Source organism: Podarcis pityusensis (assembly GCF_964106645.2).
Source record: "Podarcis pityusensis genome assembly, chromosome: 3".
Taxonomy (NCBI): domain Eukaryota; kingdom Metazoa; phylum Chordata; class Lepidosauria; order Squamata; family Lacertidae; genus Podarcis; species Podarcis pityusensis.
In genome coordinates this window covers 16,124,771-16,143,994 of record NC_138026.1, presented here as the reverse complement: position 1 = coordinate 16,143,994, position 19,224 = coordinate 16,124,771, and the positions used below count along the sequence as shown (strand labels likewise).

General features: G+C 44.7%; 1 protein-coding gene across 1 annotated transcript in view; it reads right to left on the bottom strand.

Moving 5' to 3' along the window:
- PCSK2 (proprotein convertase subtilisin/kexin type 2) overlaps positions 1-14,742 on the bottom strand; it is a 129,030-nt gene extending 114,288 nt beyond the window's left edge. The window contains exon 1 of the mRNA XM_080999144.1: positions 14,249-14,742. Coding sequence (XP_080855270.1) covers positions 14,249-14,431 — 183 coding nt within the window. The 5' untranslated portion in view covers positions 14,432-14,742. The remainder of the gene's footprint in view (positions 1-14,248) is intronic.
- Positions 14,743-19,224: the final 4,482 nt, after the last annotated feature.

Below are 19,224 nucleotides of genomic sequence, written 5' to 3'. Positions count from 1 at the left end.
GCTGTTTCTTGGCTAGCTATATTAGAATTAATCTTTAGTGTGCTGAAGTGGGACGCGGGTGGCGCTGTGGTTAAAACCTCAGCGCCTAGGACTTACCAATCGCATGGTCGGCAGTTCGAATCCCCGCGGCGGGGTGCACTCCCGTCGTTCGGTCCCAGCGCCTGCCAACCTAGCAGTTCGAAAGCACCCTTAAGTGCAAGTAGATAAATAGGGACCGCTTACCAGCGGGAAGGTAAACGGCGTTCCGTGTGCTGCGCTGGCTCGCCAGATGCAGCTTGTCACGCTGGCCACGTGACCCGGAAGTGTCTGCGGACAGCGCTGGCTCCCGGCCTATAGAGTGAGATGAGCACACAACCCTAGAGTCTGGCAAGACTGGCCCGTACGGGCAGGGGTACCTTTACCTTTACCTTAGTGTGTTGATAAATCGTTGTACCTTTATTACATCAGTCAAGTAAAATAAACACATCATTTTAATGAGTTTCCTAAGCACTAGTTTTTGCATTGTGCTTTGTCTACTGAGATGCTGTGCAATTCATTTGGGAACAATCATGTCAAAAATTGGGAATATTCACTTCAGAGGAAAGGTAACATTAAAGAAAGAGATAAATAGGTAGAGGAAATGAAAAGATTCTTTACTCATTTCTAACCTCTTTACCTTCATGCAGCTACCAAACCATAGTCTATCAGTACATCTGAATGTAGCCAAAGTCTATGCAGACATAACAAAAGCCTATTCACAGATTTAGGACACACAAAATGAAACCATTTCTTCACACAACCAATAGTTAACTTCTGGAACTAACTGCTGCAAAGCGTGCTGATGGCTGGTGGCTTTACATGCCTTGAAGGCAGCCCTGTTTAGGGAAGTTTTGAATGTTTGATGTTTTACCGTGTTTTAATATTCTGTGGGAAGCCGCCCAGAGTGGCTGGGGAAACCCAGCCAGATGGGTGGGGTATAAATAATAAAATTATTACTATTATGAAAGCGGGGTTAGATAAAGGCTTTTGACAGCTCTTAGCTGCCTGCCCCTCCTCGATAAGGGTATCCTGTTAAAGGAATCTGGGGGTGTGGATCCTGCCCCTATTTGATGTAGGGCTCCCCCTGTTGGTGGTTTACCCTTAGTTCGACTCCATGCAGATGAGCTATATCTTGACTCCACCCAATGCCTAAGCCAAACCGTTCACATCTGTAACCAATAAAGTTGTGGCCTGTTTTAGCCCATGAAGCTAAATACTCATGTCTGTGTGTTCATTAATCAATAGGAAACTGCAGGGCTCAGGGCCTTGGCCATAAAGGCTTTTGACAGCTCTTAGCCCTCCTGGCTAAATGGAACTTCCATGATCAGAGGTTTGGTACTTCTGAATACCAGTTTGAGTAGCAAACAATGGCTGAGGTTTGACACTTTCACTCTGTTCATGGGCTCCCCAGAAGCATCTGACTGGATATTCCTGGAAAGAGGAAGCTGGACTAGAAGAATTTTCCACCTGATCCTGAATCATAGGCATGCATATGTGCCCAAGCACGCCCCAATGTTTAAAAAAACCCAGGGATTGTGGCAAGGAGGATAGAGTGAGGTTAAAAAAAAAGAAAAAGGTAAAGGACCCCTGGATGGTTAAGTCCAGTCAAAGGTTACTATTGGGTTGCGGCACTCATCTTGCTTTTCAGGCCAAGGGAACCAGTGTTTGTCCACAGACAGCTTTCTGAGTCATGTGGCCAGCATGACTAAACTGCTTCTGGCTCAAAAGAACACCATGATGGAAACCAGAGTGCATGGAAATGCTGTTTACCTTCCTGCTGCAGCGGTTGCTATTTATCTACTTGCACTGGTGTGCTTTCAAGCTGCTAGGTTTGCAGGAGCTAGGACAGAGCAATGGGAGCTCACCCCATTGCACAGATTCAAACCACTGACCTTCTCATCGGCAAGCCCAAGAGGCTCAGTGGTTTAGACCACAGCGTCACCCGCATCCCTAGGAGAGAGTACAGAGCAGCAACCCAGCTCCCTCAGCTTCCACGACTCTTGGAGAAGCAGCAGTGGGAGAGAGACAAAGGCAGAGGGAAGCATACAAAAGGCTGGAGTGGAACTGCAGCTTCTGCCTGTGTCGGGCTCCGTCTCACGGCTATGTCTCAATCTGAGTTCCACTTGCCACCTTTGGCTATGCTGGCCAGGGATGGAGGGAGTTGTAGTTCATGTTCAGCAGCATCTGGCAGGCCAGAGGTTATGTACCTCTGCCATAGCATCCAGGAGGGGGGGGGGACTCAGGCCTGGGTGGGACAAATGCCTCTATGCATACATAGCTGTCAGCTTACAGATTTGAAAATAAGGGACCAGCAGCCTTGAAAATAAGGGATCAGCAGCCAAAATAAGGGATTTTCCAAACACAGGTATGTTCAACTTCTGAGCCCCTCCGAGCCAAAGGCAGAAAGCCCAGCCAGCAGCCAAACGAAGCCTCAAGCGGTGGTTCCCACAGCGCAGCAACCCAGCAAAGGGGATGCAGCAAGGAAAACCACCGTCACCTCTCCGCTGGGAAGCGCTGAGCAAAGGCGAGTCCCCAGGTAACGCGGCCGATTTGATCGGCACAAGGCATGCAAGCTCCACCCCCCCAGTCGTTCTCAGACTCCTTATTGGGTGAGCAACCCAGCCAAGCAACACTGTTGGAGCCTCCCTCCTCCCTGGCCGGCAGGGAGGGAGGGAGAGGAGCTGCTTCCTTTGAAACCTGGGAAATTTAAGGGACATCATCAATAAGGGACAGTAGCGGGACACGGCGCTGGGATAAGGGACTTTCCCGCCAAATAAGGGATGGTTGACAGCTATGGCATACACAAGCCACACATCTTCACCAGGCCTGCTCTACTCCCTCCTTAAGTGCACAACAGAGGCAGTGTCTTTTGCTTGCCCGGATGAAAAGCAGTGTGGACTGTGTATGTATAGAAACTTCAGATATTCGCATGGCTGAAATGCCTCTTGTACATAGATAAGTGTTCTATCCATTGCTCCGCCCCTTTTGCCTCTGGCCCCGCCTACTCAGAAGGTTTCCCATGAGGGCACAGCTGCTTGATTGGCACTCAGAAAGCTCCACACTAAAGAGATTTATATTACTATTATTTGTCACAGCCAAGGAGACACACAAAGAAACGCCAGTTATTGGCAGCTCTATAGGGGTAGAAGGAAAGCATATGCATATTAACACATCGCAATCTGTTTTAACAACTGAGATTCTTTTAGCAATTAGCAAAGCATTATTTTGCAGTTAGGATGTACACAAGTGGCTTCCCCCGCTCCCTCCTTAAGAGTGATATTTTTCTCTCTCTTTTTTAATTAGAATGGAGTGAATCATGCAAAATAATTTGCTTCTTATATTATTGGCTTTGTGTTTGTGAGTAAGCTCCAATTATCTCAAATGTGTTATTTTTTCTTCTTTTTGACATTAAGAAGCCAAAATATTTTTCCCCAAAACCAAATTAGTTGAGTGGTGCCTGTACCAGTGTGAAAATGGGTTCGAATGAGAGAGAGAGAGAGAGAATGCAACTTGATAAATTTCTACCATTGGTAGTTGTGAAATACATGTTTTAAGAACTGAACAAAAGAAGACTGGGTTTAATGGCTTGTTGTGGATGGAATGAAACAGGTCAGTTTCCTCCAGGTTATTGGGGACCCGGTGGCTCCCACAGAGAAAGCCCATATTTGTCTACTCAAAAGTAAACCCCATTGAGTTCAATGGGGCTTACACCCAGGATGCTGGGTACAGCATTACAGTTGGGAAGGGCCATAGCTCAGTGGTAGAGCATTTGTCTTGCAAGCAGAAGGTTTCAGGTTTAATAATAATAATAATAATAATAATAACAATAATAATTTATTTATACCCAGCCCATTGAACTGGGTTTCCCCAGCCACTCTGGGCAGCTCCCAACAGAATATTAAAAACACAATAAAACATCAAACATCATATATATATATATATATATAGAGAGAGAGAGAGAGAGAGAGAGAGAGAGAATAAATATTGTTTAATATAAACAATTAATATATTTAAGGGTAAGCGCACTCCTAAACATAATGAGACCTACTCCTGAATAAGTATGCGCTGAATCAGGTTGCCAGGCTGAGATCCGTACAACAGGATTGCAACTCCGTGTGCACTGACCTGAGATGAAGCCCTGCTCAGGTCAAAATGCAGGGCAAGCCTTACTTGTGCCTAAAGGTAAAGGTAAAGGACCCCTGACAGTTAAGTCCAGTGGGTTGTGGCACTCATCTCGCTTTATTGGCTGAGGGAGCCGACATTTGTCCGCAGACAGTTTTTCCAGATAATGTGGCCAGCATGACTAAGCCGCTTCTGGCGAAACCAGAGCAGAGCATGGAAATGCCGTTTACCTTCCCGCCGGAGCGGTATCTATTTATCTATTTGCACTGTGACGTGCTTTCTTTGACTGCTAGGTTGGCAGGAGCAGGGACCGAGCAACGGAAGCTCACCCCGTCACGGGGATTCAAACCACAACCTTCTGATCGGCAAGCCCTAGGCTCAGTGGTTTAGACCACAGCGCCACATGCGTCACTCTTGTGCCTACTCATAAGCAAACATTGTTAACTTCATTGAGACTTACTCCCAGGTAAATGCATATTGTACAGGAGCGCAGTCTTAAATATATTCAGGGAGGTATCCAGTTGTCCAATACCACAGTGGGGGAAATACCTCTCTCGCACTGACACATTATTATTGCTTTCATTATTTTGTTGTTGCTTATATATACACAGAGCAGCTCTGGGTCAGGTTAGAGGGAGAGAATAAGGAGAGCTGGCCCGTTTCGCCTCACAGGGTCTGAGGAAGACACAAGTGCCTTTGCTGTTTGTTTTCATGTATGCCTCACAGCAACAACAAAAAGCTGGCTACTCAAGCTGCTTTAAGAAGTCCTGAATGTTGTTGAGGGCCACCAAAAATGGCCACAAGGGCTGAATGTGCCCCCCAGGCTACATGTTGGAGCATTCTGTTATAGAGGTTGCCGGGCAGCAAGTTCCATCACCCCTGACCGTAGGTCATGCTGGCTAGGTCTGATGTGACCTGCAGTCCAGAAACACCTGGGGGGGACACAGATCCCCCACCCCAGTCCTACACAATTGCATCCTGGGTAGGTCTAACCACACTCAGCTGGAAATAAATTGCATCGCTTTGGGTGGAATTGATTTGCACATAATGATATGCTGAGAATCACAGCCTTTGATTCCCCCAAACAAAAGACGTCTTGTGAAAAATACCTCTTTTGTTCCGTATACCAACTGACAAAAGCCCAAAGAATGGGCTTTAGAAACATGTCTCTTTTCTCTGAGGATGTAGGTTAGAAGGAGATGTTCTGATGCTTGCAAGCGACTTACGCATCTCACATTGGTTCTAGCACATTTCCCAGACCAGCTATGTGCTTGGAATATTTGCGGTGGTACATAGGAAAGGAAAGGGCCTGAAAGAGAAGCAGTGTAGAGCAGTTCCATTGTGTTTATAGTAGTCACCAACAGGGGGGGCCGTGACTAAGGGCAAGGGCCTCTCCAAGTGGGGCTCAGAGGGACTCCTGTCTGAAAATTGGAAAACCAGTGCCAGTCAGACAGCCTTCAGCTAGATGGACCAATAGTTTGACTGCGCACATATCACCAAAAGAAGGGAGGGAGGAAAGGGAGGGGGGAATGAAGGCATTTGCATAAATAATAATAAAATAATAATAATTTATTATTTATACCCCGCCCACCTGATTGGGTTTCCCCAGCCACTCTGGGTGGCTCCCAACAGAATATAAAAAATATGATAAAACATTTAAAACTTCCCTAAACAGGACTGCCTTCAGATGTCTTCTAAAAATCAGATAGTTGTTTATTTCCTTGACATCTGATGGGAGGGCGTTCCACAGGACGGGTGCCACTACCGAGAAGGCCCTCTGCCTGGTTCCCTGTAACCTCACTTCTCACAGTGAGGGAACCGCCAGAAGGCCCTCGGAGCTGGACCTCAGTGTCCCGGCTGAACTATGGGGGTGGAGACGCTCCTTCAGGTATACTGAGCCAAGGCTGTTTAAGCCTTTATGGTCAGTGCCAACACTTTGAATTCTGCTCGGAAATGTACTGGGAGCCAATGAAGGTCTTTCAGGAACGGTGTTATATGGTCTTGGCAGCCACTCCCAGTCACCAGTCTAGCTGCCGCATTCTGGATTAGTTGTAGTTTCCGGGTCACCTTCAAAGGTAGCCCCACGTAGAGTGCATTGCAGTAGTCCAACCGGGAGATAACTAGAGCATGCACCACTCTGGGGAGACAGTTTGCGGGCAGGTAGGGTTTCAACACTTGCTTATTCAAACTTATGTGCATAGCTGCAAATTAAGAACTAGTAATTGTAATCTAAATAGAAACTGAAGGCATCTACCCATGGTGGAGAAGTCTGTGGACAACTCTGGTGCCCTTGATTTCCATTTTTTAGAGTTAGAGTTGTATAAAGGTTAGAGTTGCATCCCTGGCTCTGTCCACTTTTGCATCTGGCCCCTCCCATCGCTGATATGCGGCTCTCAGAAAGTTGTCTTTGAGGCAGTGTGGTCCCTGGGCTGCAAAAGGTGCCCCACCCCCACCCCTGATGTACAGGAAGTGATAGGCTCACCTATCCATTCTTAAGGAAATCAGCCCTGTGTGCTCACTGGAAGGACAGATCCTGAAGCTGAGGCTCCAATACTTTGGCACCTCATGAGAAGAGAAGACTCCCTGGAAAAGGCCCTGATGTTGGGAAAGATGGAGGGCACAAGGAGAAGGGGACAACAGAGAACGAGATGGTTGGACAGTGTTCTTGAAGCTACCAGCATGAGTTTGACCAAACTGCGGGAGGCAGTGGAAGACAGGAGTGCCTGGCGTGCTCTGGTCCATGGGGTCACGACTAAACGACTAAACGACTAAACAACAACAAAAGCTTTATATTCTGGAGTGGCTAAAGATAGGGAGCTTTGCACAAAACTTTCTCCCTCTATTTCCTTAACAATTCAGGTGGGGGGCACAGCTGAGCAGTAGGGGACATCCTTTGCCTTTGGGAGGCCTCAGCCTTGGTCCCTGACACCTCCAGTTAGAAGGAGGAGGAGGAATGAGAGAGCCTCTGCTACTGCTCGAGCACACAGTACAGAGTAAATAGTCTGACCAGCTCCAAGGCAGCTGTTTCTATTCACCAAGACAACATCCACGAAGCTGAAATAGGAATAAAGGTCATAAAGTATAACGACAAATGAAACTGATACGGAAATTAAAAACACCATTGCCAATTACATTACTGCTCGGCCTATTGTTCTCAAAACGTGACGTCTGTCTCCCTAGGGATGTGAATGGACATTAATAATTGGCGAAGTGAATAGAGAGGCTCTTGCTGGAACCGCTGGGCCCTTTACGCATCTGTTTGTGTTTGCAATGCGATAACTGTGTTGAACATTGCGATAGCAGAAGGAAAGTTGGGGCACAAGCGCTCTACTTTGAAAAGCCAGCTTAGCATTCACATCCATCTGGGAGAGGTGTACAGTGGTACCTCGGGTTAAGTACTTAATTTGTTCTGGAGGTCCGTTCTTAACCTGAAACTGTTCTTAACCTGAAGCACCACTTTATCTAATGGGGCCTCCTGCTGCTGCCGCGCCGCTGGAACACGATTTCTGTTCTTATCCTGAAGCAAAGTTCTTAACCTGAAGCACTATTTCTGGGTTAGCGGAGTCTGCAACCTGAAGCGTCTGTAACCTGAAGCGTATGTAACCCGAGGTACCACTGTATAGAGAAAAATATAAAGAGCCTTTCTTTCTCTCTCTCTCTCTCTCTCTGGAAGATGGAGACATTGCATGTGAACATCACATTAGCCTGAAGTACCTCCACCCAATTTCAGAGTACTACAGATATTTTAGGCTACAAGTCCCTTCAGCCTTGATCAGCATGGCCAATGGATGGTGGGAGTGGTCAGCCAAAATGTTTGAAGGACCCCGGGTTAGGAAGGTTTGGCATAGCAGGCTGTGCGGATGTCATTGGCCCAAAGATAAAGTCCCTACCAGAGGAAAATGGCAGATCAAGTTGATGGATTATGCCAAAATGGCTAAAATGATTTGAAGAATCAGAAATCAGGAAAACCAAAATGTTAATAAGGAATGGGGAAAATCTACAACCTATCTTAAAATCCATTGTAAACAGTTAAAATTGTTAGTAGGATTGGAATGACACTTGTAGTTTAATGGTGAATTTTGGGACACAGTGGAGAGGTAAAAGATTTGGATTATCATAAAAGATGCAGGAGGAAATGATTGACAATAGGACCCACAAAGGGGAGGAGGGAAGTCCAGGAGATTCTCTGGAATCTTGTTTCTATGATTTATGTTGGATATGTGACTGTAAAATTTTAATCTGAAAACCATACACACACACACACCATCCCAAAAGAAAAAGAAAAAAGGAAGGATTGCCACTAAGCTCAATGGGACCAATAGCATCTTCAGGTGTCTAGTTATGGTAGCTCTATAGCTGAAATGGGGCTAATGAGAATAAAGAGGGAGATATCAGCATGCTGGCATGAAAGCCAAGGTTTGCATAAGTAGCTTGGGGACTTAGGGGGAAGAAACCTAAGGCCCACAGAGATTTAAAAAATAATAATTCTGAAATGCCCCAAGGACAGGATGAAGCAGACTCAATGGTCATGGGATTCTAGCTGAACGTTAGAGGGGGAAATGGAAAACCAGGAGGGGATAGAAATGGAACAGAAGAATGGACGACTGGCTTACTAGAACACCAAAAAAAGAAGAACCTTGCAGGAACAGACCAGTGACCTATCTAGTCCAGCATTCTGTTCTCACAGTGGCCAAGCAGATGCCTATTGGGAGCCGACAAGCAGCACATGAGTGCAACAAGATCACTCTACGCTGCAACATTTTGTTGCAGCAGGTTCCACTTGTCCATGCTAACTGTCTGCAGAGGCACCTGCCCTTATCCTTTCCAGCTCCACTCACATGGTTGTGTTGAGAAGCATCACCCAAGTGGGAAGCTGCCAACATGAAGCATGTATCGCATCTGAGGAATGATGGGAAATTGTTTCTTTGGCTGAAAGTGCATCATTAGAAAGTGCTGCTCTTCCCTGTGAAACTGCTGCAATGACTCTCAAGGCTTAGGTATACAATATACAAATTAACTAATTAGATGTATACAGCCCAGCCATTCATGAAGGCCCTGGCAAAATTAAGAGAGCATGTAATCTCCCATTTAAGCAAAATAAAATTAATGCACTGTAAGATATATTTAGGACACGGGTGGCGCTGTGGTGTAAACCACTGAGCCTCTGGGCTTGCCAATCAGGAGGTTAGCAGTTCGAATCCCCACGACGGGGTGAGCTCCCATTATTCAGTCCCAGCCTAGCAGTTTGAAAGCACATCAAAGTGCAAGTAGATAAATAGGAACCGCTCCAGCGGGAAGGTAAATGGCATTTCCGTGCGCTGCTCTGGTTCGCCAGAAGCGGCTTAGTCATGCTGGCCACATGACCCGGAAAAACTGTCTGCGGACAAATGTCGGCTCCCTCGGCCAGTAAAGCGAGATGAGCGCCTCAACCCCAGAGTCGTTTGTGACTGAACTTAACTGTCAGGGGTCCTTTACCTTTAAGATATATTTTGATATGATATGATTTGTTATTTTTACCCCAGGTTTTTTGTCCATGGACTCATAATGCAGCTTGTGAGAATAAAAACAACAAAACATAAATAGCAATCATGAAAACAAAGAGGCTAAAATGGCAGCAGATCAAAAGTGATAGACTCTTCCCCACCAAAGCTGCTGTTGTTCATGATCCAACTCAGCCTTGGTTGAGAACTTGCTTCTAGAACTGATGTTGAGTTGAAAGACTTGACAAGACCACCTCCCAGCAAACCACTATTCTAGGAGCAGTCAGTGTGGTGCCCTACAGGTATTTTGGACTACAACAGCCCCATCATAACATGGCCAGTGGTCAAGAATGATGGCGGCTGTAATCCACAATGTCTGAAGGCTACCTTTGGCTACCTTTGAGAAGCATCTTAAGTTATCAAGCTTGCTAGGTTGCCTTAAGCCATTGGATGACTATGAAACCATCTATGTCCAATGACACTTGTGCAAAATCACACCCTTCATATTTGAGAAGCAACAGCAACTTTTTGTGTTTCCACTGGAAAGGCATAATTGAGAGGTGCTTTTTTTTAAGGTGTCCTCCTTCTTCCACCAAGCCCTTCTTCCTTATCTAGCTGTTCAAAGGAGTCTCTTTCAAAGTGGAGGAAATTAAGCAGTGAGATCCCCCAAGGATCTGTATTGGAGATGTGCGATTTAACATACGGTGCAATCCCCTACATGTTTATTCAGAAGTTAAGTATCATTGTGTGCTTAGGATTGCAACCTTATTCATACATTATCTGGAGTTACAGGAACAAACAGAATGGTAGCCGAAGTTGCTCAAGAAGGATCTCTCCAAACCGGATGAACGGGCAACAAATCAGCAAATGAGATGCAATGTGATCAGAAAGTCAAGTATATTGCACCAGGAAACATCTCCACACATACACTCATTTGTATGTGTGCCTCTATAATGTTTGTGCCTGTGAAAAGTTGTGCATTGGGTAGCTACAGCTGTATTTAACATGGTCTACACACTATAAGGAAGCTCATGTCCTTGGAAAAGGTGAGGACAGTTGGATCGATTGTTCAGAAATTATAGGATGAGCTATTTGGGAAGGAGTACTGGGCATTGATTTAAATATAAACAGCATTTATATAGCTGCACTATAATAGGAGTTGTCTGGGTACCTCTCAAAGCAAAACATACAGCAGTTGGGATTTTACAGATACTTTGTTATATAGAATCCAGATAGTGTCTTGATAAATCAGACAACGATTTTCCCCCTCTTTTAATATGGACAAGATTTGTGAATAATTCCTGCCATCCACCTTAAGTCCTTGAGATGAGTTGGTCCAAAATTCAGACAGAGAGACTGCACACCATTAATTATGAAGTATACTGTGGGCCTACTTATTCTCAGGTGATAAAGTTTGCACACAGTGGCACTTTTAAGGAAGCATTTCTCTGAAACAACCCCCAAGAGAAAACTGCCAATATTACTGTGGGATGGGGGGGGGGGAATGCTAGCTGAAGTGTTTTATAAACTTCGGGAATATTCATGCGGTAGTAAAGTCCCAGAGTGTAGACTTTAGGATGGCAAAAATAAATGGATGTGCATCTTGGTCCTTTATTTGTGTAAAACAAAGTGCCCAAAGCTTTACAGTATAAGCCCACACGTTAACCTTAAAAAGGTGCTTTATTATTAAGCATAAATTTCACAGAAATGAAATAAAATCTGAAAATTACTGAGCTTGCCCAACTGCAGCTGAAGTTAAATATATACTTAAATGTAGGCAAAACAATTCCCTTTTCCAGTGGAAGGTTTGTTTGTTTTTATCTCACATACAGTATATCTTTTCTCAGTTTACTCCTATTAAAATCAGCTCAACATACAATGGCAAAACAGCATTTATGAATCATGGAGAAAAGGGATTTTAGATGGTCTCTTTCCCTTCTGGGGTGCATCCCAGCCCACCATTGGCAATTCTGAGAATGTGAAGGCAGTGGACAACTTAAGCTTTCAAATCTCCAAGCCATACTTGTGGGGGAAACAACTGAGCCTGCTGGGAGATCCTTGCAGAAACATGTTTCTCAATCAGAACTAGAAGATAAAGGAGTAGGAATTTCCATAGGCAGTGAAGCCAACCCTACAAAACCATCTAAGCTCCTTATTCCCCACAGAGAGGAGAAACCAAGGACTTACTGCTGAATTTATTCTCCTACAGTAGAAAGCAAATGCACATCTTGTAAATAATGCATGGCGATTTCCTTTTTGTCCTTCAAACAGGGCGTGTGGGGTTGGGAAGAAAGGATACATAAGGAAGAGATGCGCTGCTTCCTAGCGATTGCTTTGTAGTTGGGTCTTATATTTGGGGGGGGGGCAATCTTCAATTCTAAACTCACCGACTGGGGAGAAAGTGCCACTAAGCTCGATGGGACCAAGTGCAATAAGCTTTACAGAGCATGCCACACATATCTCTGTTGGTGGTTGCTGTAGCTTTTAACTCAAGAACGTCACCAGCAAAACCCTATACACATCCACATCAAAAATAGCCCCATTGGCTTCAGTGGAGCTCACTCCCAGGGAAGTGGGCACAAAGTTTCTGCCCAATCCTTAAAGAAAAAGAAACTAATTCCATGGCCACCGTTCGTTCTGCAAAGAGGAAATGGTGCTCTGATAAGATATTGCTGCTCACAATGGAAGGAAATGAATTTGCACTCCCAGCTCCTTGTGCGAAGGCAAACGGGAAAAGGCTGACATTCACTTGGAGTTACACCCTTCCAATGGGCAGAATAACTTTGTGGATCCAGGTACACATCTGGAGGATAACCTATTATATTTTTTTATTTATTTTTTTTATACCCCTTCCCAGAGTATTCTCAACATCTAGCTTGCCTCTGCTTATTTCGCCTAATAGTTTAGAAATCTCCTGTATCTGGTGTCCATTTTGTTTACCGGGGACTTCCATGAAGAAAAAGAGTCTCACAAACTAGCTGTGCAAGGAGCTGCATCTCTGAAACAGGATGTGAAATGAAAGTAAGGGAAGGGCAATCTGGAAAGAATCCGAAATATGCATTTGGCAGAGAAGCATATCTACGGAGTCTGACCCAAAGAAACTTGGCTTTTTAAAAACAGGGGCTTATGCAGAGGCTCTCTTCCCCCAAAGCTCTAGCAACTGAACCACATCACTATTTAACAGAAGAGAAACTTTGGCAATGCTAAATACCAGCTTATCTATCGGACAGCAATGGAATTAAGTTGAGGTCCCCATGCATTTTGCCTTCCTTCTCCTAATGATTCCTCTGTTGAGCTGAGGCATCTCTGGTCTGCGTGCCACAAGTTAGGCTGACTTATTATGCTACCTTGATGTGATTTCCCTCTCAACCTCCCCCTGCTTGATGCACACACTTTCAAGAGCCTGATACAATTCCCAGGGAACAGGGGAACACCCATTAATCACAATGGAAGTTAGATCAGGTCTTTCTTGCATAACTGCCAGCAGGGTGGTGGAGGGGAAAGCAGCAATGGGCTGCCTGCTTCTATGCACATATTTGTTGCTCTATTTTTTCTAGGGACTTCACAGGAGCTGCTCTGACCAGGAATGTTTCATAAGACCAAATGCTGGGTGTTTAGCAGTCTAGATTAACCAAATGCACAGCAGTCTCCTGGTTTACATAAAGAGAGTGAGAGCTTGGTTTCAACTTCAGGAGAAGCAGAAAGGAGATGTTTGAAAGACTCTTTGAAGCCATAAATTAGTAGCATGCATATATTCATCAAGAAGGTTTTCTTGCCTTAAGGTCCCTTGCTCCTCTTATTAGACATCACATTTCTAACCTTAGCTTTCAGCTTGTTTGTTACAGCCTAGCATTTCATTTTATCACATTCACACTGCAATTGCATGAAATTTAAATTTTAATCCCAGGTGCAAACTCTTTGTGTCCAGCTGTTCTTGGCAGAAATGTTTTTAAAGCAGGTCCCACAGCTAAAGGCAGCTTCATCTCCGGATTTGCATGCACAAGTGAGTTCCTCAGTTATGATTAGCATTCTGGTTACCCAGAAAAAAATGCCTCCTGCAGGCATTTCAGCAGGAGAGTGAAACCAGAGGGCGGCTGTGTTTTGCCAGCAATTATAATAGGTTACCAAACTCACCAGGTGAAGCAAGCACCAATTGGCACTGGTCTTAAACCCTACAGTGCCATGCTTAGCTGGCAGTGGGTCTTTGAACAGTCACTATCTGAACCTGCTGCATCTAAGAAACTGAAGAAGCAGAAAAATTAGCCATGAGGATTTCCTCCGCCTCCCCTTCTAACTTGGAGAACATAATCACAGAAGTGCGTGCATTTGGCTGCTAGTGGCTACAAGAACATAATGTGCATCCATCATTCAAAAGTCTGCAAAAAATGAAAAATGAAAATCTAGGTAGAGCATTTGGTTTCAGAGCAGCCATCCACCGATAAGAGTTTCAAAGAACTCTGTCTAAAAAATAATACCCCCTTTGCTCCTATAAAATGCATGTACAGATCTCTCCAACTTTGCAAGGTGATTCTATCAGCATCATGCACGATTGTGTTTTTTTAAGAGGGTGGGTGTATTTTGTAATAAATAAATAAACAAACAAATAAGCACGAGAGAGAGGACCTTACCTTTCTGACCCCATTAAAGCCATATTCTGCAGCAAGTTGCTTGGCTTCTGCTTCTCCCCCTCTGTGAAACTCAACCCAGAAATGATTCGTGTAGATGGGTCTTTCGGAGGCAGAGGCAAAACGAAGCAGCCCTATGAAAAAGAGGCCGGCTGTCTTCCAGTGTGGAGCAGCGTCTGCCTTCATGGCTCTTTCGGACAGGGAGTGCAAGGGAATGGTGGCTGAGTATGAGAACTGAAAATAACGGTAAGCAAAAGGAAGAGGATATAAATAATATAATGTCGACTTTGGGGTGGGGGAGGCTGATCAAGGGGCGAGCTGAAGGCAGCAGATCAACCGGTGCTGTGGCTTAGCATGTCTGTGCCTGGAGAAGAGGGGAAATCCGATGGGCTGGCAGCTCGTGAAATTATGCTGATGTGTGGTGTGTTTGTGTGTGTGTGTGTGTGTATGTATGTGCGCGCGCGATGCCAGATCTGCATTTTTCAGCTCCTCCTCATCTCTAACACAGCGAGGCGGCTAAAAGAAAGCACCAACCCGAGCGAGGTGGGGCTGCGGGGCTGCCAATCGCGGCCAGGCAAGAGGGTGTGCGCTCCTCCCTCCTCTGCCTCCCAGCTGAACGCGCTGGCTGGAGGGCTGGCACCCAGGACAGGCAAACCTTCCTAGCGGCGGCGACTTGCCTGATTCAGCACCTTGGAGAATTCCTCCATTTCTCCAAGCCCTGCGCGCGAGGAAGGAAAAGCCTAAGCAGGGGAAGGAGAAGCCCAAGGAGAGGGAGATGGATAAGCCCTCCAATTAGCATCCGTGCTGTCACTGTTTTGCCTCTGAGGGAGGCGATGCTGAAACAACAGCCCCCTTCCCATCCAGAACCTCTCTGACCTGATCCCAGGCTAACGTTACATTCCTGCGCGATGAGGGACTCCTCCCTTCCCGTTGCAACAAGGGAAGCTCTCTCTCTCTCTCCAAAGGGCTTCCCCCGACTAAATGGCCTTTGCCCGTTCTTCTATTGCAGGGTTGCTGAGCTTTGATTCGGAGGGACAGGGACGTTTCCAGAATCCTCAGCTGATCTTGGCTGGGGTAGGAGATCTCTCTGACAACTGGTGGATCAGGGGGTGTTGGTCGCTTTCCCACATCACCAGCGAAATGAAAGTGTTGCGGCTCAAAACACTCGATGATTGATTCGTCACCTATGTAATTTGAAGATCCCCTTATCTGGCCAAAGGGTGAAACTGATAGGCGGATCAAGGGAAAGCATTTATAAATCAATACCCCGCTTTCAGATTTTGAATGGAGTGCATGTGGGAGGCCAGAGGCTTCCTGTTAGTCAAGAGGAATACATGACAAGAACCTGCTGGATCAGGCCAAGAGGCAATCTTTCAAATAATAATAAAACTATTTTTTAAAATTTGATTCTACAAGTGTAGAGTTATAACAGTACCAAATACATATCCATATTTAGAGTTTTCTCTGAATCTCCAGACTTCCCACCCTCCCCTCCCTGGGTCCTATTGTCAACATTTTCAACTGCATATTATTTCATAATCCATATTTTATATCTCTCCATATTGTCCATAATATTTGTTACAAGTGTTATTAGAATCCTGCTAATGTTTCCATCTGCTTACAGTGGTCTCCTCCTAAATAAATTATCATTTTTCCCCATTCTTTATTGAAGTTTTTGTCTTCTTGGTTCCTGAGCTTTCCAGTCAGTTTTGCCATTTCGGTGTAATCCAACAACTTGGTTTGCCATTCCTCTCTGGTAGGGACTTTGTCTTCTTTCCATCTCTGGGCTGGCCAAGAGGCAACCTAGTCCAGCAACCTCTTTTCACAGCAGTTGACCATGAGTAGAACTTTAGTGCAACAGCATTCTCCCCACTCCAAACTCAGCAAACTGATATTTAGAGGGAGAACACTGCTATATCTACAGCACCTTCAAAGCATTTGACATTGTTTCATCCTGCTCTTACTAAATCTCAAAAATGTGGATGTGGGCAGGAGATGGTATCAGAGGTCAGAGTACAGTGGTACCTCGGTTTACATATGCTTCAGGTTACATATGCTTCAGGTTACACACTGCGCTAATAAAGAAATAGTGCTTCAGGTTAAGAAATTTGCTTCAGGATGAGAACAGAAATCGTGCTCTGGCGGCGCAGCAGCAGCGGGAGGCCCCATTAGCTAAAGTGGTGCTTCAGGTTAAGAACAGTTTCAGGTTAAGAACGGACCTCCGAAATGAATTAAATACTTAACCCAAGGTACCACTGTCTTTTGGCTTACTGTGTCATGCGAACCAGTCTAACTCTAGTTAAGGAGATCAAACCAAGGTTTAATTGTGGTTTGTTTGAATGAGAGCAAGTGTGGGGAACCTTTGGCCTTCCAGATGTTGCTGAACTACAACTCCTATAGTCCCTGGCCAATGGCCATTCTTGCAAGGACTGATGGGAGTTGTAGTTCAGCAAAAGGGCAAAAGATTCCCCACATCTGTACTAGGACTTGGGCATAAGCTACAACGAGGCTAGAACTTCGCACTCCTCCTCTCTAAGCTGTACTACGTGCAAGGACTGGGATCCATGGTTTAGTCCACTGGTCTTCAACAAGTGTGTCAAGTGGTTCAGGTTAAGAACAGACCTCTGGAACGAATTAAGTACTTAACCTGAGGTACCACTGTAGATGCAGTATTTCTTTCTTTGTATTTGTGGCTTGACTCACTTGGCTGAGCAATCTCAATTCATTTGCTCTGCGAGGACCGTTATGAGTGCAGTTGTTCCTTCTAGTGGCAGAGCCCATCATGTAGCAGTTAATAAACTGATGATATGGCAGCTGCAGCATCAATCAGGCTGGCTTTTCTGAAAGATGGTCCCTCCCATCCCTATAACTCTAGGCAAGTTACTGTTATTCACATTTTATATGTGTATAACTGAAGCTGAGAGGGTTTGCTGGATGGTGTGCCATTTCCAACAACGTAGAAATTGATCTCAATGAGGAGTAGGAGCACAGGACTTTAAAAAATATCTTCTCTTGCCACAGAGAAGACACTTCAGTAGATCACTGCTGACATTGACTGATTTGTTTTAATATTTCAGCCAAGCAAACAACTGAATGAATTTATTTGGCCATTTTCCAGCAGTGGGAACTGGTTCAATTAATTAGACACTCTCTTCTTTCCTTAATTCTCCCAGGCACCCAACAAGGTATGATGTGCAGTAGTACAAAAATCAAACTTAAGACTCATGGGTGCAAGTAGATTATTGTTAGAAGATCCCCAGCCTAAAAATATTTAAAATCATAATGGTACTGTTCAGATGTAATGTTAACTTTAACGTGTGAGCAGCAAACTCACTTCCAGGCTCCCTTCTTTTCAGCACCATTTGTGTTTGGACAGCTCCAGTTGAAAAGTTATTATGTCCGTTGACCAGACGACAAAAAAGAGCCTTATCAAGCTCACCTTTGATAGAGAAAGGATGGACTCCAGCAAAGATAGTCAAGGCTAATTCTTACTGAAATGAGTGGGATTCGTTAGCATAATTAGATGTTTGATTCCTATTTATTTCACTGGAAATTATTCACGACTGACTGTTACTGGGTTGTATCCAATCCCAGTTGAAGGGGGGGAGGCAAGATGTCTTAAGGGAACTAGCTCAACCGTCAAACAAATTGATTTCTTTTGGTTTATATCTCTTAGGTGAGTGCAAAAGAAGTTTTATAACAGAGAATAACTATTTAAAGTTATATAACCTTTGTTGTCCTGTTAATGGAAATGTAACACTCAAGAGGAATTGAGAAACATATCTTCCTTCTGAGATCGCTTTGGAGTAGACAGACAGGACTCTGTTGTAAGTGAGTTACATAATCAGGAACATACTGGCTACAAGGAAATCAATAAATTCAAACACACAGGTTACTTCAAGTCATTGTTGTTGTTGTTCACAATATGCACGCAGGGAAAAGACAGTTTTGAATTCAGATGGGATTATACAGAGGTTAAATGAGGAAGTTAAGAATATATGCCAGTGCAGTACACCAAACATCAATCCAATCCATAGGGTCCCTATGTCCAAGTTGGGATTTGAGTAATACATTTCAAGCAAAACTGAGCTTTAGCTTTAGCAGACATTTAGAGCAGATTGGATCGTTGCAAAAGATGGGAGCGGAAACCACTGGGGAAAACATCAGCTATTTTTGAAAAATTGGCTTCCTCAAAACCCCTACAGATATTTTGCATGAACAATACTCCAAATTCACCTTCAATAGGATTAATTCAACATTATCTCTAAAGCACCAATGTTTGCAGCATAACTGGGTTCTCAAAGGAAAGACTGACTTGAAATTTTCCTCACGTGCAAGTTACTAGCCTACAAAGCTCAAGGGCATTATCCAAACCTATTGGAGGAGGCAAAGAAGCAAGAGCTAGTTACTATTGAACATTTCTCTTTGTTTCTCTGGCTCAGCACCATCTCCAGCCGTAAAAGAAATGGCAAGATAGATCTTATAGCAGGAATAGTCAAAGGGGTTGCCATCCAGATATTACTGGACTACAGCTTCCATCATCCCTACCAGCATGGCCAGCATGGCCAATGGTTGACAAGATAGTCTTGGAAGTACAGGAATGGAAACTGGGAAAGCGTTTAAGGAGTCCTCTCTGACCATGTATTAGGAACACATAATATCCAGATGTTGGCTAGAACCTGGGGCAATGCATGGCCTTGGAAGTAGTTGTTTTTAGAATAATCTCCCAGAAGGAAAGGAGTAGGGGACATGTAGATTGGACTGTCGCTTGGAGAGAGAAAGCTAGGGGCTTGTAAGAATGCAGCGAGGAGCAAAATCAGTTCTGGGATAGAAAAACCAGAGACCGCTATGCACTCAGTGTCCTGCGAAGTGGTATTCAAAAGGCTGCTACGCAGCTTCTCTTCGAATAGCAGAATTTTACAACAATCCAGAAAACAACAAAGGCAGATGATAGTATTATTTTTAAGTCAAGCAAATCC